Here is a 15,342-nt window from a genome sequence, read left to right on the forward strand (position 1 = left end):
TACATTAGTGTTTGAAACTTACTTCCAAGTGCATTCGTTAAGAGTATTCGGAACTTACTTCCGAGTACAACATCCATCAGAGTATTCAACACTTACATCCGAGCACAACAACATACATGAAAGTACTCGAAACTTATTTCCGATTTTCCCGAGTGCAAAAACATACGGTTACGTTCAAAACTTGCTTCAGCGTGCAACGGCATACGTTAGAGATGTAGAGGTAGGTAATTAAAGTGATAATTGGTACATAAATTTTATCCAGACTCTTACAAGAAATGGGCATAAAAACTTGAACAATCACAGCAAATGGACCACTAACCCTAGACAATGAAAACCATACATGAAAACAGAAGAAATTCTTCATATTTTCCCCTTGTTTTTCCACTCATCGGACACTAGCAGAGGCAGATTTCCATAAGACCCATATGCATAAAAAAGTAGTTGAGATCTAATCCTTGTACTTCATTTCCGACATCTTGAAGCCCGGCATGTCGAAAGAGGATGCGAACTTTTCAACACCGGCCTTGAGCTCTTGGATCTCCTTGTTTTCCAAACCTTTGTTGAAGTCCTTCAAAAGCTTCCCGTACTGCTTTTGGATGTCCGATCTCCTTGTTTTCCAAACCTTTGTTGAAGTCCTTCAAAAGCTTCCCGTACTGCTTTTGGATGTCCGAGCTGATGGTAACCGCTCGGTGGAGGAACTTGCCGATCTGTTCAAAGTCTTTCTCGACGAAGCCTCTCGAAATCATGGCAGGTGTACCTGTTGATAGCAATTTGCATCCATTTTAACGAAATTTTTTATCAAGCTTCTAAGAGTTCCGTCGTCACTCACTATCGAAGACAAAAACCAATAGAGGCACAATGATTCCTACCGATTCGTACTCCACCGGGAGCCAATGCGCTGCTGTCACCAAATACGGCATTCTTGTTAACAGTGATGTTGCACAGGTCACAAAGCTTCTCCACTTTGTTGCCTGTAAGAACAATGATAAAACTGATCAGAATTGAATCGAAAATGATAATCGCACAGCCAAGTGATTCAACTGTCATACCAGTGAGATCCCAAAGAACAAGGTGATTCTCGGTCCCTCCAGTAACAAGCTGGAATCCCTTGCTCATTAGGTACTTCCCAAGGGCAACTGCATTGGCCTTAACTTGTTTTGCATAAGCCTTGAATCCGGGTGACATGGCTTGTTTCAAAGCAACGGCCAAAGCACCGATCTGGTGATTGTGCGGACCGCCCTGCAGAGATGGGAAGACGGAAAAGTTGATATTGTCTTGGAAATCATACACCGCACCTTCAGGTTGGCCCTTCTTGGGAGGTTTCGGTCCTTTACGATAGAAGATCATACCGGCCCTAGGACCCCTCAAGCTCTTGTGGGTGGTGGTGGTGACAATGTCACAGAACTCAAACGGGTTCGCTGCCTCCTACTTCGACAATAAAACCAGAAAGAATTCAACAATCCGAGACCGGAAAATCAAGAACTACATAAAGTAACTTAATAATGCTGAAATACCACCATCTAAGAAACTTCATATAGGAACAAAGATCGTGAAACCTATAATCAAATAGTTCATATGATTTGATTTCTTGGAACAGTTCGATAACTTGTATGGATGTCGTCACTCTCTTCCCGATGGTTTGATGAGAGCTACCGATGTGATGATTGCCGGAAAGGTTGCTGTTGTCTGTGGTTACGGTGATGTTGGCAAGGGCTTCGCTGCTGCCTTGAAACAAGCCGGTGCTCGTGTCATTGTCACTGAGATTGATCCCATCTGTGCTCTTCAAGCTCTCATGGAAGGACTTCAAGTTTTGACCCTCGAAGACGTCATCTCCGAGGCTGATATCTTTGTCACCACCACCGGTAACAAGGACATCATCATGGTTGACCACACGAGGAAGATGAAGAACAATGCCATTGTTTGCAACATTGGTCACTTCGACAACGAAATCGATATGCATGGTCTGGAGACATATCCTGGTGTCAAGCGCATCATTATCAAGCCTCAAACGGATAGGTGGGTCTTCCCCGAAACCAAAAATGGCATCATTCATGTTGCCCAAAATCAAACGTTCGTCATAGCAGCTCCTCATCACTGCATATTCATGCATTAACGAACGTATCAGCGGTTACAATAGAATAAGAGAAACATATTAAGTCGTTTAAATACTTATGTAATTTACCCATTAAAAACGATACAACTTAAGGTGAGCAAAAATCCGCTTGTTTTTTTAATAAATTAATTAATCAATTTCTTCCTTTTCTGAATTCGAGACTAATTGATATTTTATTTTCTTTAGTTTTAATTTTCTTACTGTCGGAGGTCTTCCACGGAAGCTACTCTAAAACTTGCGTTAGGGGCAGTCTACTACCCTACCTCCTCCTTATCCCATTGCATATGGGAATAGGGTTTTGTTGTTGTTGTTGTTGATGATATTTTATTATTCGAATAAACAGGATAAGAAATTGGTGTACCATTGTATTCCTGTCAATTTAATGTATAAATTTGAAAACCCAAGAAATTATATCAGTTCTAAAAGAAATGTTGTTCTTCTTGATGAACGAGTTCGAGTAACTTGTCTATTAGTGTTGTTCTCCTTTGATGAAGAGTTCGAGTAACTTGTCTATTAGTGTGTAAGAATTTATCTAGATTTAAAGCTGGACACATATATTATCTTATAATTGTATTAAAATACTAAAAAATGTGTATCAATTTCAAATCCCAAAAACTCAACGTACACCTATATATATAAAATTGCTCGAACTTGGGCGATTTAGGAATAAAGCCACTCTTTTTTCTTCGGTATCACTCCTTTTTTTAATAATAATGTTATATTACCTTATGATGATACATCAATATCATCATTAATTTTTTATGGTGGATGACCAAAATGTAATACTATTGAAGATTTTGAAAAAATTATAGGGTACCAAAACATAATTGCAGTAATAATTGGTGACTAAATGTGTAATTTACTTTATTTTATTTTGGGTAAGCTATAGCGGGCACCACCCAACTATAGCTGTTTTTCATTTTGACTACTATTTTTGAATTCTTGTCAATCAGATCACACAACTATCTAAATGCATTCAATTAGGCCACCTTTCGTTTAACGGAAGTGCTGACGTGGCAGTTAGTAAAATTAGAATAATTACACATTTGGTCATTGTTACTTATATATTCTCTCAAATTTGTCTTAATTTTAATAAATTCAAATAAATTTAATCTTTGAATCAGATCATACCACGTGACACTAATACTAATATCATGACACATGTTATCACCTAATTGGAGGGTTTAATATATTTTAATTTAATAGAATTATGGAAAGAAAATTTGAGTTAAAGTGGGGGGGAGTGTGGGATTCAAACCTGGGTTAAAAAAATAAGAGCTAAAGCTCCCTCTCAACTATTGAGCCAAGTAAACTTTTGTTTAAAGTAAACTACATATACTATATATCTTATATACTAGTCCAAACTTAAATTCTTAGTATTTTATATTACATCTTAACTTAAATTCACATATTATATTAAATTAAATTGACATCTTAATATTAAAAATATATATTTTATTTTTATCTTAATTTTAAAATATTATAATAATAAAATATATTTTATTTTTATCTTAAATTTTAAAATAGTTCAATTTTAAAATATATTTTATTTTTATCTTAATTTTAAAATATTATAAGAACAAAATAATTACAATTAATATCAAGTTAAAATTAAGCATTAATTTGTCAAAATTAATGATAACAATTAATATAAAATGATATGAAATGAATACTAATAAAAATGAGTGAATAAAATAATTTTTTTATATTATTGTTAATTAAAATTAAATAAATTCAAAATTAGTTATCAAAATTAAAATAAGTCAGAATTATTGAGGAAATAAAACTTAGAAATCTAAAATCTAAACATGGAAAAGTATAGGAGTTTGCATAAAATTTGACCATTTAAATTAAAATAGAAATATGAGGGGTGCATGCTCTCTGGCCATGCGACATAAAACAAAAATAAGGGACTTGAAACGCAATTTGACCAAAATTATTAAAACACAAACCAGATCTGGGTTACTCAAGGCCGACGAACAGGGAGCTTCAAGCTGAGACTCCCGATGAACGAGCAGCGGTGGTCGAAGGCGATTCGGCTGGGATGGAAGATGGTCATGGATGGTTCTCCGACCGTCTACACGCGTTTAAAATTAGAGAAAATGATCAGGCGGCCGACGATGTAAACGAAAACAGTATCGTCTGCGACTGTCGGTTCTGGCGACGACGATCCGGGTGACGTTGGGTGGAGGAAGGCTAGTTTTCTCTTGGTATAACTCTCCAACAGCACTGAATATTGTATAAAATGATTTTCCGACGAAACGCGGTGGTAGCCGGCAGTGGTGGTAGACTGACGGTGGTTGTTGGTTAATTTGAGATGAAGCCTATTAAAATAAAAAAAAATTAAAATTTAACAAATGATTAATTTTAAATAAATCATTACACTTTTTATCTTCTAATTAATTATTAATATCTAATCTATTGATCGACTAATCCAAATTAGGTACTATAGAAGCGTGGGCGACCCTCTCAACCCAGTTTAATCTATTCACAAACATCAGTATTTGAACCCCTGACCTTGTTTAAAAAATCTAGTGTCTCATCTCACTAGATCAACTGATTATTGGTACTATTATACTCTTTAATATTTACATAATAAGAATAATTTTATTAGTTGTGTAGTTCGATGTCACTTTAATAGTGTATTGTGGTGTGTGACGTGCATTATAAACTTATCCTCAAGACTAAGGCTGTAAATGAGACGATACAGATCGCGAGCTACTCGAGATCGACTCGGTCAAGGCTCGATAAATACTCGGATCAAATGGACCCGAGTCGAGCTCGAGCTCGACTCGAATTCTTAACGAGCATAAACGAGCTATTTAATACTCGACACGAAAAACTCATGAGCAGCTCGAAAATATAATATATTAATATTTTATTTTTTTAAAAAAAAATTATTAATAATATTAACATTTATGTGTTGATTGTTTTTAAAAAATACAGTAAGGTTTTCATGTATTTAAGGTTCATGTTCAAGTTTGAGTTTGAGACTTTAATCTAGTTAAGTTTAAGATTTTTTTTTTCATTTCGAGCCTTTTCGAGCTGCTCACGAGCTTCAGTTCAGGATTTCGAGTTGGAGTCGAGCTTAAAAATTTTAAGCTCACGAGTTTTCGAGCCGAGTCGAACTCCATTTCAAAGTTTTCGAGTCGAGTCGAGCTCAGCAATACTTGAGCTCGACTCGGCTCGTTTACACCCTACTCAAGACACTAAATCTTACCTAAATTTGATTTTCCTCCTACTTTAATTTATGCCCTAAATCATATCAAACTCAACTTCGAACCTAAAATCTAGTATCGGCCAAGTTTATCAAATTGGGCCAAGACCCACCGGGCTTAAAATTCAAACTACCAATAACCTAGCCCCACGCCACCACTAATAACCCAAAACTACACCAAATCAATAAATAATCTTTCATCATTAGAATTATAATAATATATAATTTAATTATTAATTGGGTTTATTCCGTATAAAAAATTATGTGGTTAATATATATATATATATGATTTATATTTAGATAAAGTGTGTGACAATTACCTAGGGGAAAAATATTGGACCATCTATTTTCAATTGGGTTTAATAAATAAAAGTGTTTCACTTAAACTAGAGTTAAAACAAGTCCCCAAAGAAAATCAAATTTTACAAATGAATCACTAAACTCTAATCAATTCTTTGTTAATATGTGTTCTTTTGAGAACTCCCTTGATTGCTAAATCAAATGCATCATCAATGGCGTCCAATCCACCCCTTGGGTCACCATAAACAATCCTTGGAATCAATTTTATGACTTCTTCTCTCATTGCCATTTGTTCATTCTTTGAAATTTGAAGCAATGTTTGGTTGATTCTCACTCTCCCAACTCTCAAATCCTTTGCTGAAATGAACACCGAGTATTTGTTGTGATCCTTTGGTAGATGCCATATATATTGTGTGTAAGCACTCCCCGGATGGAAGAAAACCGGAATGCAACCCGATAGGATCGAGTCGAACGTTGATCTTCTCGTCAACGAATCCCCCGGAGGTTGTAGGCAGAAGATCGAGGTTTGAAACAGGTTCATTAGGTTAGTTGGTTCGTCGCATTTTTCGGGGGATGATCCGCAGTCAAGGAAGTTGCATAGGTTTTTCGAGGTCTGGCATTGTTTGATGACCTCGGCTCGGATCGATCCCTTTTGTTTTGATCGTCGTGCGCCGGCGAATGAGAATAAGTAGGGCCTGTTTTGTTTCCGGAGGAATTCTTGCCATTGGTGAACTTGGAGATCGTTGGATTGGTGAAAATACGACGGATACGGTACCGCAACGTCGTTTTTCGATGAACCTGATTCGATCGTTAGCATCATCATGTTTTCGGACCCTGGCAAGAGCCTGAAGTTGCTGCCCCAATCGGATTTTCGATTTGATCTCCGTCGAAAATCTCGAGCGATTCGACCCGAGATAAAAAAATGATCCTTACCCAAATTCCTTTTCCATTCAGGCTTTCTTGCAAGCCAGTCAACCAAGTCGACGCCGGATGAATCTCTCGTCGATACACCGAATCCCCATAGGTATCGACGGAGATCCAAACCTGCATAATACGGCACGAAAACGGCGGAAGCGATCATCGAATCGTTGGTTAAACAGCCGTATTTCTTCATCCGATTATGGAAAATAACCTCCAGCATGAACTGATTCGTTGAAAACCAACTGTTCTTCCATGATTCCGAATCGTTTAAACCTTTGATCCGAGGGCCTAAACCGAAATTCTCCAAAGATTTACACATGCTGTATTTATCAGTGGGCCTTGTAATCAACTGACAATCTTTGATCACTTCTTCATTGAATCTCTTTGGAAGATCATGGACATAAATGTATCGACCGGAGCATGAATCTGTGCTGCTGTTCTTCAACTTTCCGGGAAAATAAGCTGATTTTCCCAGGAAGGGAACGAACCCTTTGGTGTTGTCGAAGAAGAAGAGGTGATTAAAACAGAGTAATATGGAGAAAATAACGATGGAGAAAAACAAGACGAACCAGAAGTGATTGGCGCAGCTTTTCCTTCTTGATTTGTGTTTCCATTTGAGATTCCTGGTGGGATTTCCGGGAAAAAACTGGGTTATCAATGCATGGAGTTTCATTTGAAGAAAAATTGATTGAAAAAGAAAGTGAAAGAAAGAATGAATGAATGAGAGCTTGTTGATGAACTTTCAAGGTGCCATAAGATGATGAATGGTGACCTTTTAGCTAATTTTTTGTCAAATAAAATATGTGGACAAGCAACCGGTGGCTGATTAAGTCAGTGGTGGCGGGCGACGGGAAACTTACGTTACCATCACGTGGACTTTTAAGTTATATATAAGGCTAAACTACGTATTGAGTCATCCATCTATTTCTACGATTCCTTTTTGACCATTCAACTATTTTTTTAATTGATACCTAACGTTACATTTTAATTACATACAGTTAAAATTTAAATAGAGTTATTGATGGATATTTTTTTTCCAAAAAAGATGTGATATTACCTTATGATGACACATCAACATCACCATTATTTTTTAACGGCAGATGACCAAAACGTAAAACCATGTATGATTTTGAAAAAAAAAAGTTGATTGACCAAAATGTAGCCTCATGAATAGATAGGTGACTAAATACATAATTTACCCTTATATATAATTATGAGTTTAGTCCATCTATTTTTCTAAAATCAAAAATATTACTTTTAATTTAATTTATTATAAACTAGTCATTTTATTGTTAAATTAGTCAATAATTTGTACATAATAATTCAAAAGAAAATCATCAATTCAAGTTATTGTGTTTACCAACAACTAGAGTGACTCTAGATATGAAGATAAATTCTTTTGAGTCATAATGAAATTATAAAATTATAAAATATTAAAATATAATTCTATAGTACTTTAATTTATAGTTTATAATTTTGTAAGAGACAAACAAATGGTTGTCCCTTGTTCCCATATGTGTAATGAGGTAAGGGGAGGTAAGATAGTAGGCTACCCCCAACACTAGGTTGAGAGCAGCTTCCGTAGGAGACCTCCAAATTATGAAATACCCTCCATGGGACTCGATCCCACGATCTCAAGGTTAAGAACCTTGTGCTCTACCAACTGAGCTGAATGGTCATTTCTTGTATGAGACTATACTAAAATTATATAATTTTGGGAGACCAAAATAGAATTTTTTTTTATCATTTTCTTCCTCTTATAACTTAAAATTTAGAAGGAGTTAGTGTTGAAATTTCACTTATTTTCGGCTTTTTAAAAAGAAACTAATATCTCAGATTTTGTAAAGTAGAGGGATGAAATCCAGAATTTGACCAATTATATATATAAGATGTTAATGGCTGGTTTAGGGTTTAGCTTGGTAAGGTTACTACCAAGGAAGGTTTTGTTGTATGCTTTACGTAAAAAAATATTTTAGTAAATTATTTACTCATAGCCAACTGAACTCTCTTATTATTTATTATTTTATTTTATTTATATATATTTGTATTGGGATCCACATTACTACACTATTAATATTTTAATAATAGTGGATGGATCAATAATATTTAGTTATCGTGTAGAACTAGGGATGAACATGGGTCGGTTTGGGTCGGGGTCGGCCAATCCGATCTTATCCGACCCGACTCGATTCGAAAATATATACTCTCCACCTGACCTGAATCCGGTCTGATTTTTTGAGATAAAATTCGAACCCGATCCGACCCGACCTGATCAGAAATAATAAAAAATATTATTTTTATTCAATAAAATTTAATTGAAAAAGTAATATATAGAGGAGTATTATTGTAATCATTTCTAAATATATATATAAGGTAAAATTATATTTTTTTTGGGTCGGGTCAAGTCGAGTATTTTTCACCCGAAACCGAATCTGACCCAACCCTAACATCACCTTTAAAAAACCTCGATCCGATCCGACCTAAAACTTAATTAAAGAAACCCTAATCCGATCGAATCTTAACTAGTCGAGTTCGGGTCTCATACCCATCTCTACGTAGAACACACTATTTTACGTTTTTATATTATTAAAATTTTATTTTTATAAAGAAAAAAATACATAGTGTTATTTTCATAGGTTAATTAATCACATCACTTGCATAATAGAGTTTTTATAATTTAAATTTATCTATTTTATTATTAAGTTTTTTATTGAGTACGTGTTATTAAATAATCGAGAATCGTTTCGATTAAAAACATTAAATTATTTGTATAAATCAATTAATTTCGGTGATTAAGAGATTTATTGTTATTTTTTGAGATCCCAAACTTGAGCACCGTGCATGCAGAGTTATGAGCGTTAATTATCAAATGTTTGAGAATCTTTTAATAAAATAAAAAATTTAAAACTTATTTTATAATATGTATTCGTTGAATCATTAAAAAACAATTTTAATAAAATATAGTAATTATTAATTTCTTTACTTGAAAATTTAATTAGATGGTGGGGATTTGCACGCAGCTTTTAAGATACCTTTTAAATCGAGGGGCTAAACCGGAGTTTTCTAATTATTTCCACATATTAAACTTATGGGTAAACTCCATGTTTAGTACCTTGGATATTACTTTAATTCTGTTTTGGTCACCGACTATTTTTTTTTTGTTTTAAAATAATATCTAACGTTACACTTTGGTTTCATTTTGTCACCCACTGTTAAAAAATTAATGGTGACACTAATGTGTCATCATAAGGTAATACCATGTCATTAATTAAAGAAATTAAAAAATTATCACGTCAATATTTTTGTTAAATTTTTAACGGCAGATGACCAAAATATAAAATTACGTATGATTTTTGAAAAATAATAGTTGAATTATTAAAATAAAACAAAAGTGATAATTGAGATACTAAATGTGTTCAGATCGAGTTTGAGTAAATTAAATTTAAGTTACTTTTGGTTCAGATTATTTTCGGTTCGGTTGCTTTCGGTTTGGCTAAAATTCGGGTTGCTTTCGGTTCGGGTTACTTTCGTTTTAGGTTACTTTCTGTTTAACTAAAATTGGGTTGATTTCAATTCAATTCGATTTTTTGGAGTTTCGGGTCAAATTTGGATCATTATATTCGAGTCGAGTCTCAATCCGAGTAAATCGCTTAAGTAATCAAGTTCGGTCAAATTTGGCAATTCTAAGGTAAGTGTAATTGTGCATTATTTGTAATTGTACGAATTATAGATAATATTAAAAAAAGCATAGAAAAATCGATTACATATATAATTTATTTAGAGATTATTATAGGTTGGGTTATGTCGGATTTTTAGCTTATTCAAATCTGAAAAGTATAATATTTCTTCATCTGTCATTTAATTTTATTCATATTTAGGATAAAATCATTTGATTTATTTTTTAAGATAAAAATTCGACATAATCTGATCTGACCTAAACTAAAATTTCCAACAATAAAAATAACCAACTCTATTAAATCATGTTAAAAACTATCAAGTTTTGATCTAAGCCTGAAAGACCGACGTCAAACGTTACTCAAAGCACCGAAGAGATGACGAATCTGTCTTAAGGAAACTGTTCATAGATACCTCAACAAAATTCTTCTTCGATTTATGTTACTCTACTCATCTGATTCAATGTCTAAATATGAATAAATCAATTTTTTTGCCTATACTTTAAGTTTTATTTATTTTGCTTCGTTCGATTATATAATAATATTTATTATTATTATTATTATTTTTATCTCGGATTAACATTTTGTCTAACATGACAAACCTTTGTTGGCAAGATTCACTGTGATCACACTCTTTTGTGAATCACATGTGACGAAGGACATTTGACAAGCATCGTTCCCCTCCCAACTATCCGAAAGCAAAACCGGGTACTTGAAACCCCCAGCGATCTCGATCAACATCGAAACTTGAGGATCACAAGGAGCTCCATAGGTGTTACAGAAATTGTTGTTCCCATTGATTTGAGCTTTCACAACTGTGACATCAAACTTGGGGAAAGGACCCTGCAATTTATTATTTTCCAATGAAACATTCTTCAAACTCGAAAGTTTAAGCAGCGAGTTCGGAACTGGACCTGTCAACTGGTTATCTCTAACCTGTAAATCGAATAGACTTTTACATTTAGACAAATCCGGGATCGGACCGGTGAACGAGTTGACATGAACCCAAACCTGAGTCAACTCTGTCATGTTGGATAAAACATTTAATGTACCGGTGAAACCGTAGCCGGTGTTTTGATTGTTGATCCATAAGTTTTGGATCATTGAACCGCTGAGAGAAGGTGGCAATGTGCCGTTCAAACTGTTGTAGGATGCTTTTAAGGTTTGTAAACTGCTTAATGATCCGAAGATGTGGGGCTCTTAAAGGGCTGAAGAAAAACAAAAGAATGACTCCCGACTGACTAACTAAACAAACCTGGCGCACTGTAGCATGATAGCAAGAGGGGTCGGGCAAGGTTCCGTGGATGTTGGTGTTGCAGACTCCGAGCTCGACGATGGTCGTTAATTCTGATATGTTGGGGAAACTCCATGGACGGAGCTTCGGGTTTTTGTTCAAACTCAACGTTTGAATGCTTGATAATCCGGCGAATGCATTTGGGGTGATTGAAGTGAAGCCATTGGAATCGAGAAAGATGTTTTGTAAGTTCGATAAGTCGCCGAACGATGGGATGTCGCCGGACAGTGAGTTGGAGCGATACGCTTCGAAGTTCCGATAAGTCGGCGATCTCCAGCGGGAGGATGCGGGACACTGATTTGGAAGCCAAGCTGATGGAAGTGACACGGTTGGATTTATCACAGCTTATGCCGTGCCAGTTACAATAGTTGTTTGTCGAGGTTGACGACCACCCTTTGGGAGCATTACGGAAGCCGGAAGCTAGCTTCTGGATCGCCGCACTGTCGTCCGCGGCGGAGGATAGGACGGCGGATATGATGAGGAGAATGTGGAGGTGATGGTGGTGGCGGTTGGATTTTTTTTTCATTTTCCCCCCTTACAAAACAAGTGGTTTTGATAATCCAACAACGTGTGTTTGTTGCATTTAAAAAAATAGTATTACTTTTATTTTTAATTCATTATATATTTATTAAATTTAAGAAATAATTATAGTAATTGGGGTTTTTTGGTTTAAATATTACTCCTTAATAAGTAATAGAAAAATAATTTCATAAATAATTACATTATTTCTTAATATGATACCATTTGCATGAGTGATTAATATTTTTAATTTTATGCTTTATTTTTATTTTTTTTAAAATTTGATAATTAATTAAATGAAAATAGTAATATGACATGATATAAAAAAATTTCAGTTCTTAAGATTTATTTGTGTAAGAAAAATAAATATTTTTAAATTTATTTTAATGAATAGAATATGTGCATTTTGAATTATTTTCAATTTTTCTTCTTTAAATTCAATTAAATATTTTATAAATATCCTAAACAAGCAAGTAATTTAACTTTTCAAACGTATTTGTTCTAAAGTCGCAATCTTTTATATACTTTTAACCACTCCCATCTCTATCGTTATTAATAAATTGTGAATGATGGGAAAATTAAGCAAAATAATATAATAATTATATATTTTAATTAAATAAAAAGATAATTAAATTAGAAGAAACATGTTTTGGAAATTGGTAATTGACAATGTCAATTAAATTGAAGATAAACAAGGTATGTTTGTAGAGTTGTAATAACTAAAATTGTAAACTTGGCATCTTCTTGTTTTACTTAGTTATGTAATTTCTAAAAATTAATTAGATTGAACTTTTTTTAACAATGACAACCGGATCTTATTACTAATGGAATGAATCAAAATTACAACGCATCATAATAAAGAGATAAATTTGGAGACAATAGTCACCAAAATACTCAAACAAAAGTAAATAATAAACCTAAAAATACGAAGAAAATTAAAACATTCCATTGAGAATGACGACCAATATCAAAATTCAATAACCTTTATACAAACTCCTTGTTTCTATCAAATGAAACGCTTGATGAAGTGATAAAGGAGTAGAGAGCGAACCAAATAATCTGGCAAGTTACTTCGCTACACAATTATGATGATATCGGCAAACAACTTTTTACTAAAAGAGGAGATCTGACTGTACGTGACCACCGACTAACCAATCAGGAAAAAAATATCGTGATGGTTTTTGTGCAAGAACCAAAAAGACAGCAAAGGTATACGAAAAAACGTACGGAAAAATATGAGGATCGTGCCACAAGAGCAGAGAAAAATCATGTCATAAGGACATAGATGCTTTTTCAAAATTGAAAAGACTCAAGAAAAAAATAAAGACATATTACAAAAAATAAGAAAACTAATATTCTCCAGCGGTCAACAACCAACATTAAGATTGGTGTCGTCACCGTCTAAACAAATATTAAAGAGAAAGAAGAAGGCGAAACAAAAATATTGAAAGAAAACTAGGTTGAGAGAAAAGGGAATTAATTTTAACTTCTTAAGTGATCTTAGTGTCTAATGTAAGTATTATTCTGCTAATAATCAGTTGGTCTAGTGGGATGACACACTAAATCTCTTAAGCAAAGTCAGGGGAACGAATCCCGATTTTTGCGTACATAACCAGTTGGTCTAGTGGGATGACTCACTAAATCTCTTAAGCAAAGTATGTGCTTAAAGTTTTTTTTGTCAAGAATGTTTTCTCCGTTATCACTTTTAAATGCATGATTCGTCACGAATGTTAAAAATGCCAATCACTCAAATCGTGATACAGGTCGCGTTTATAAAATCTTGATTTTATTTTTTTAATAAAATTATTAATATATTTTTTCTAAAATAAAAATGTAACCCCCTAGACTCGGCCTGGATGTTACGACCGAATCTTGGTTGTCATATGTCGTATTAAGAATTCTTTTCCATGTTCAAAACATAATTGAAATTCATTTCAATAAATAAAATACATATAGCGGTAAAATACAAAAATATATATATACACACATATAATAATAGGGTTTATACGGTAAACATATACATATCAACATCAGAAGTCTGTATAAAAATATGTTCAAAACAAAATATCCGTAATACAAATACATACAAACAATAGTAAAATCATGTGTCACCAAAATATAATAGAGATGGGCATAAGAAAATGTACAGTGATGCAGAAATGGAAAACAGTTGATCATTATAATGTCAAATTTGCTAGCCTACTGTCTGGTACTATTTGAAAAGTAAAAAATTAAAGAGTGTGCTAAAAAGCTCAGTGTTCTCCTTGCAGTGTATAAAAACATTCAGATAAATATTTCGGTAAAAATTAATTTATAAAATATGATTTTAAAACATGAACACTACCCCCATCTGAACACCAGGATGTGTATGTTCCCCCTGAACTATACACCCATATGTACACTCGGTATGGACCTTATACTGATAGCATAAGGACACGTGGTAAGAACTTACCTTATGCACAAAGCAGAGGAGCCTGCGGTAAAGTCTTACAAGTCATAGACTAAGCATGAGATACTTCCTCTAAAAATCCCCCAATTATAGTAAATATGCATGTAGTTGAGTGAAAACGATAGTTTAATTCTTTAAAACATGAAAACATTCCATTTTTGAGAATCAGATACAAAAATACGGTAACCAGAGATCATGTCATAAATAAATGATAAATCATATATCAGAACTCAATGCATTCGGTAAAATAGATATCATGCAGTCAAAATATTTAAAATCATATAAATTCCAAAACATTTTAGACAAATAGTTCAAAATAGTAATGTAAGACAATCAGGAACACTCTTGTATCGATCTGAGAAGTCTGGTAGGTAGCCTACAACCAGGTCTACCTATCACGGTTAGTGGCGGTGCTAGATCCTACGAGTCGGAAGAACTGTATCAAAATCCTAGTAAAACAAATAATAAACTTTAATTAAACAATTCATGGAAACCACGAGTAGTTTTTGAAGAACTTGGACCGTACAGATCTGCTAGATAGGAAGCATCAGACTTAGTCGGCCCTCGATCAGGGGAATCACGAGTAATTTCATAAAAATATAATCTCATATCAATTCCATAATCGAATCCCAAATAAGTGTACAAAAATGCTAAAAATACTAAGCATTTTCATATTAAAGGGCTTATTTCGGGGCCTTCGGGTCAGAATTTAGCGAGCGGACTGCAAAATCGGACTCAATACGTCGAAAAACGTTAAGTGGGAGATTTTTGAAAAAAGTCAACAGCAGTCAACGGTCAAAGTCAATCCCGATCAATGACCAACTGCCAACGATCAATGGTCAATGGTTCGGTAAG

General features: G+C 34.0%; 4 protein-coding genes across 4 annotated transcripts; 1 reads left to right on the forward strand and 3 right to left on the reverse strand.

The window, feature by feature from the left end:
* Positions 1–512: 512 nt before the first annotated feature.
* On the reverse strand, positions 513–1,520 carry LOC120206604 (serine hydroxymethyltransferase 4-like). Its single transcript, XM_039206206.1, has 3 exons — positions 1,515–1,520; positions 870–1,425; positions 513–757 (listed from the first exon to the last, which is right to left on the reverse strand). The coding sequence occupies exons 1-3, from the start codon at positions 1,518–1,520 to the stop codon at positions 513–515; spliced, it is 807 nt and encodes a 268-aa protein (XP_039062137.1).
* Positions 1,521–1,579: 59 nt separating this feature from the next.
* LOC120206605 (adenosylhomocysteinase-like) lies at positions 1,580–2,113 on the forward strand (the record flags this gene model as incomplete). The annotated part of the gene is made up of 1 exon (XM_039206207.1): positions 1,580–2,113. A coding segment is annotated over one exon (534 nt), but the record flags the coding sequence as incomplete, so codon positions are not given.
* Positions 2,114–5,751: 3,638 nt separating this feature from the next.
* LOC120206742 (probable xyloglucan galactosyltransferase GT14) lies at positions 5,752–7,305 on the reverse strand. Its single transcript, XM_039206327.1, has one exon. The coding sequence runs from the start codon at positions 7,222–7,224 to the stop codon at positions 5,767–5,769; it is 1,458 nt and encodes a 485-aa protein (XP_039062258.1). The 5' UTR covers positions 7,225–7,305; the 3' UTR covers positions 5,752–5,766.
* Positions 7,306–10,813: 3,508 nt separating this feature from the next.
* LOC120206606 (receptor-like kinase TMK4) lies at positions 10,814–12,045 on the reverse strand. The gene is made up of 2 exons (XM_039206208.1): positions 11,481–12,045; positions 10,814–11,379 (listed from the first exon to the last, which is right to left on the reverse strand). Exons 1-2 carry the CDS (start codon positions 12,043–12,045, stop codon positions 10,814–10,816), a joined length of 1,131 nt encoding a protein of 376 aa, XP_039062139.1.
* Between the last annotated feature and the right edge of the window lie 3,297 nt (positions 12,046–15,342).

Source organism: Hibiscus syriacus, unplaced genomic scaffold, assembly GCF_006381635.1.
Source record: "Hibiscus syriacus cultivar Baekdansim isolate YM2019G1 unplaced genomic scaffold, ASM638163v2 tig00013960_pilon, whole genome shotgun sequence".
NCBI lineage: Eukaryota > Viridiplantae > Streptophyta > Magnoliopsida > Malvales > Malvaceae > Hibiscus > Hibiscus syriacus.

Bases quoted from the DNA above. Each gene is read 5' to 3' on its own strand.
- LOC120206604 (XM_039206206.1), bottom strand. The intron at 758-869 runs GTAGGAATCATT...TGCTATCAACAG, and splicing joins TCCCGGTGGAGTACGAATCG to GTACACCTGCCATGATTTCG.
- LOC120206606 (XM_039206208.1), bottom strand. From the start codon at position 12,045: ATGAAAAAAAAATCCAACCGCCACCACCATCACCTCCACATTCTCCTC. The intron at 11,380-11,480 runs GTTTGTTTAGTT...AAACCTTAAAAG, and splicing joins ATCATGCTACAGTGCGCCAG to CATCCTACAACAGTTTGAAC.
- LOC120206742 (XM_039206327.1), bottom strand. From the start codon at position 7,224: ATGAAACTCCATGCATTGATAACCCAGTTTTTTCCCGGAAATCCCACC.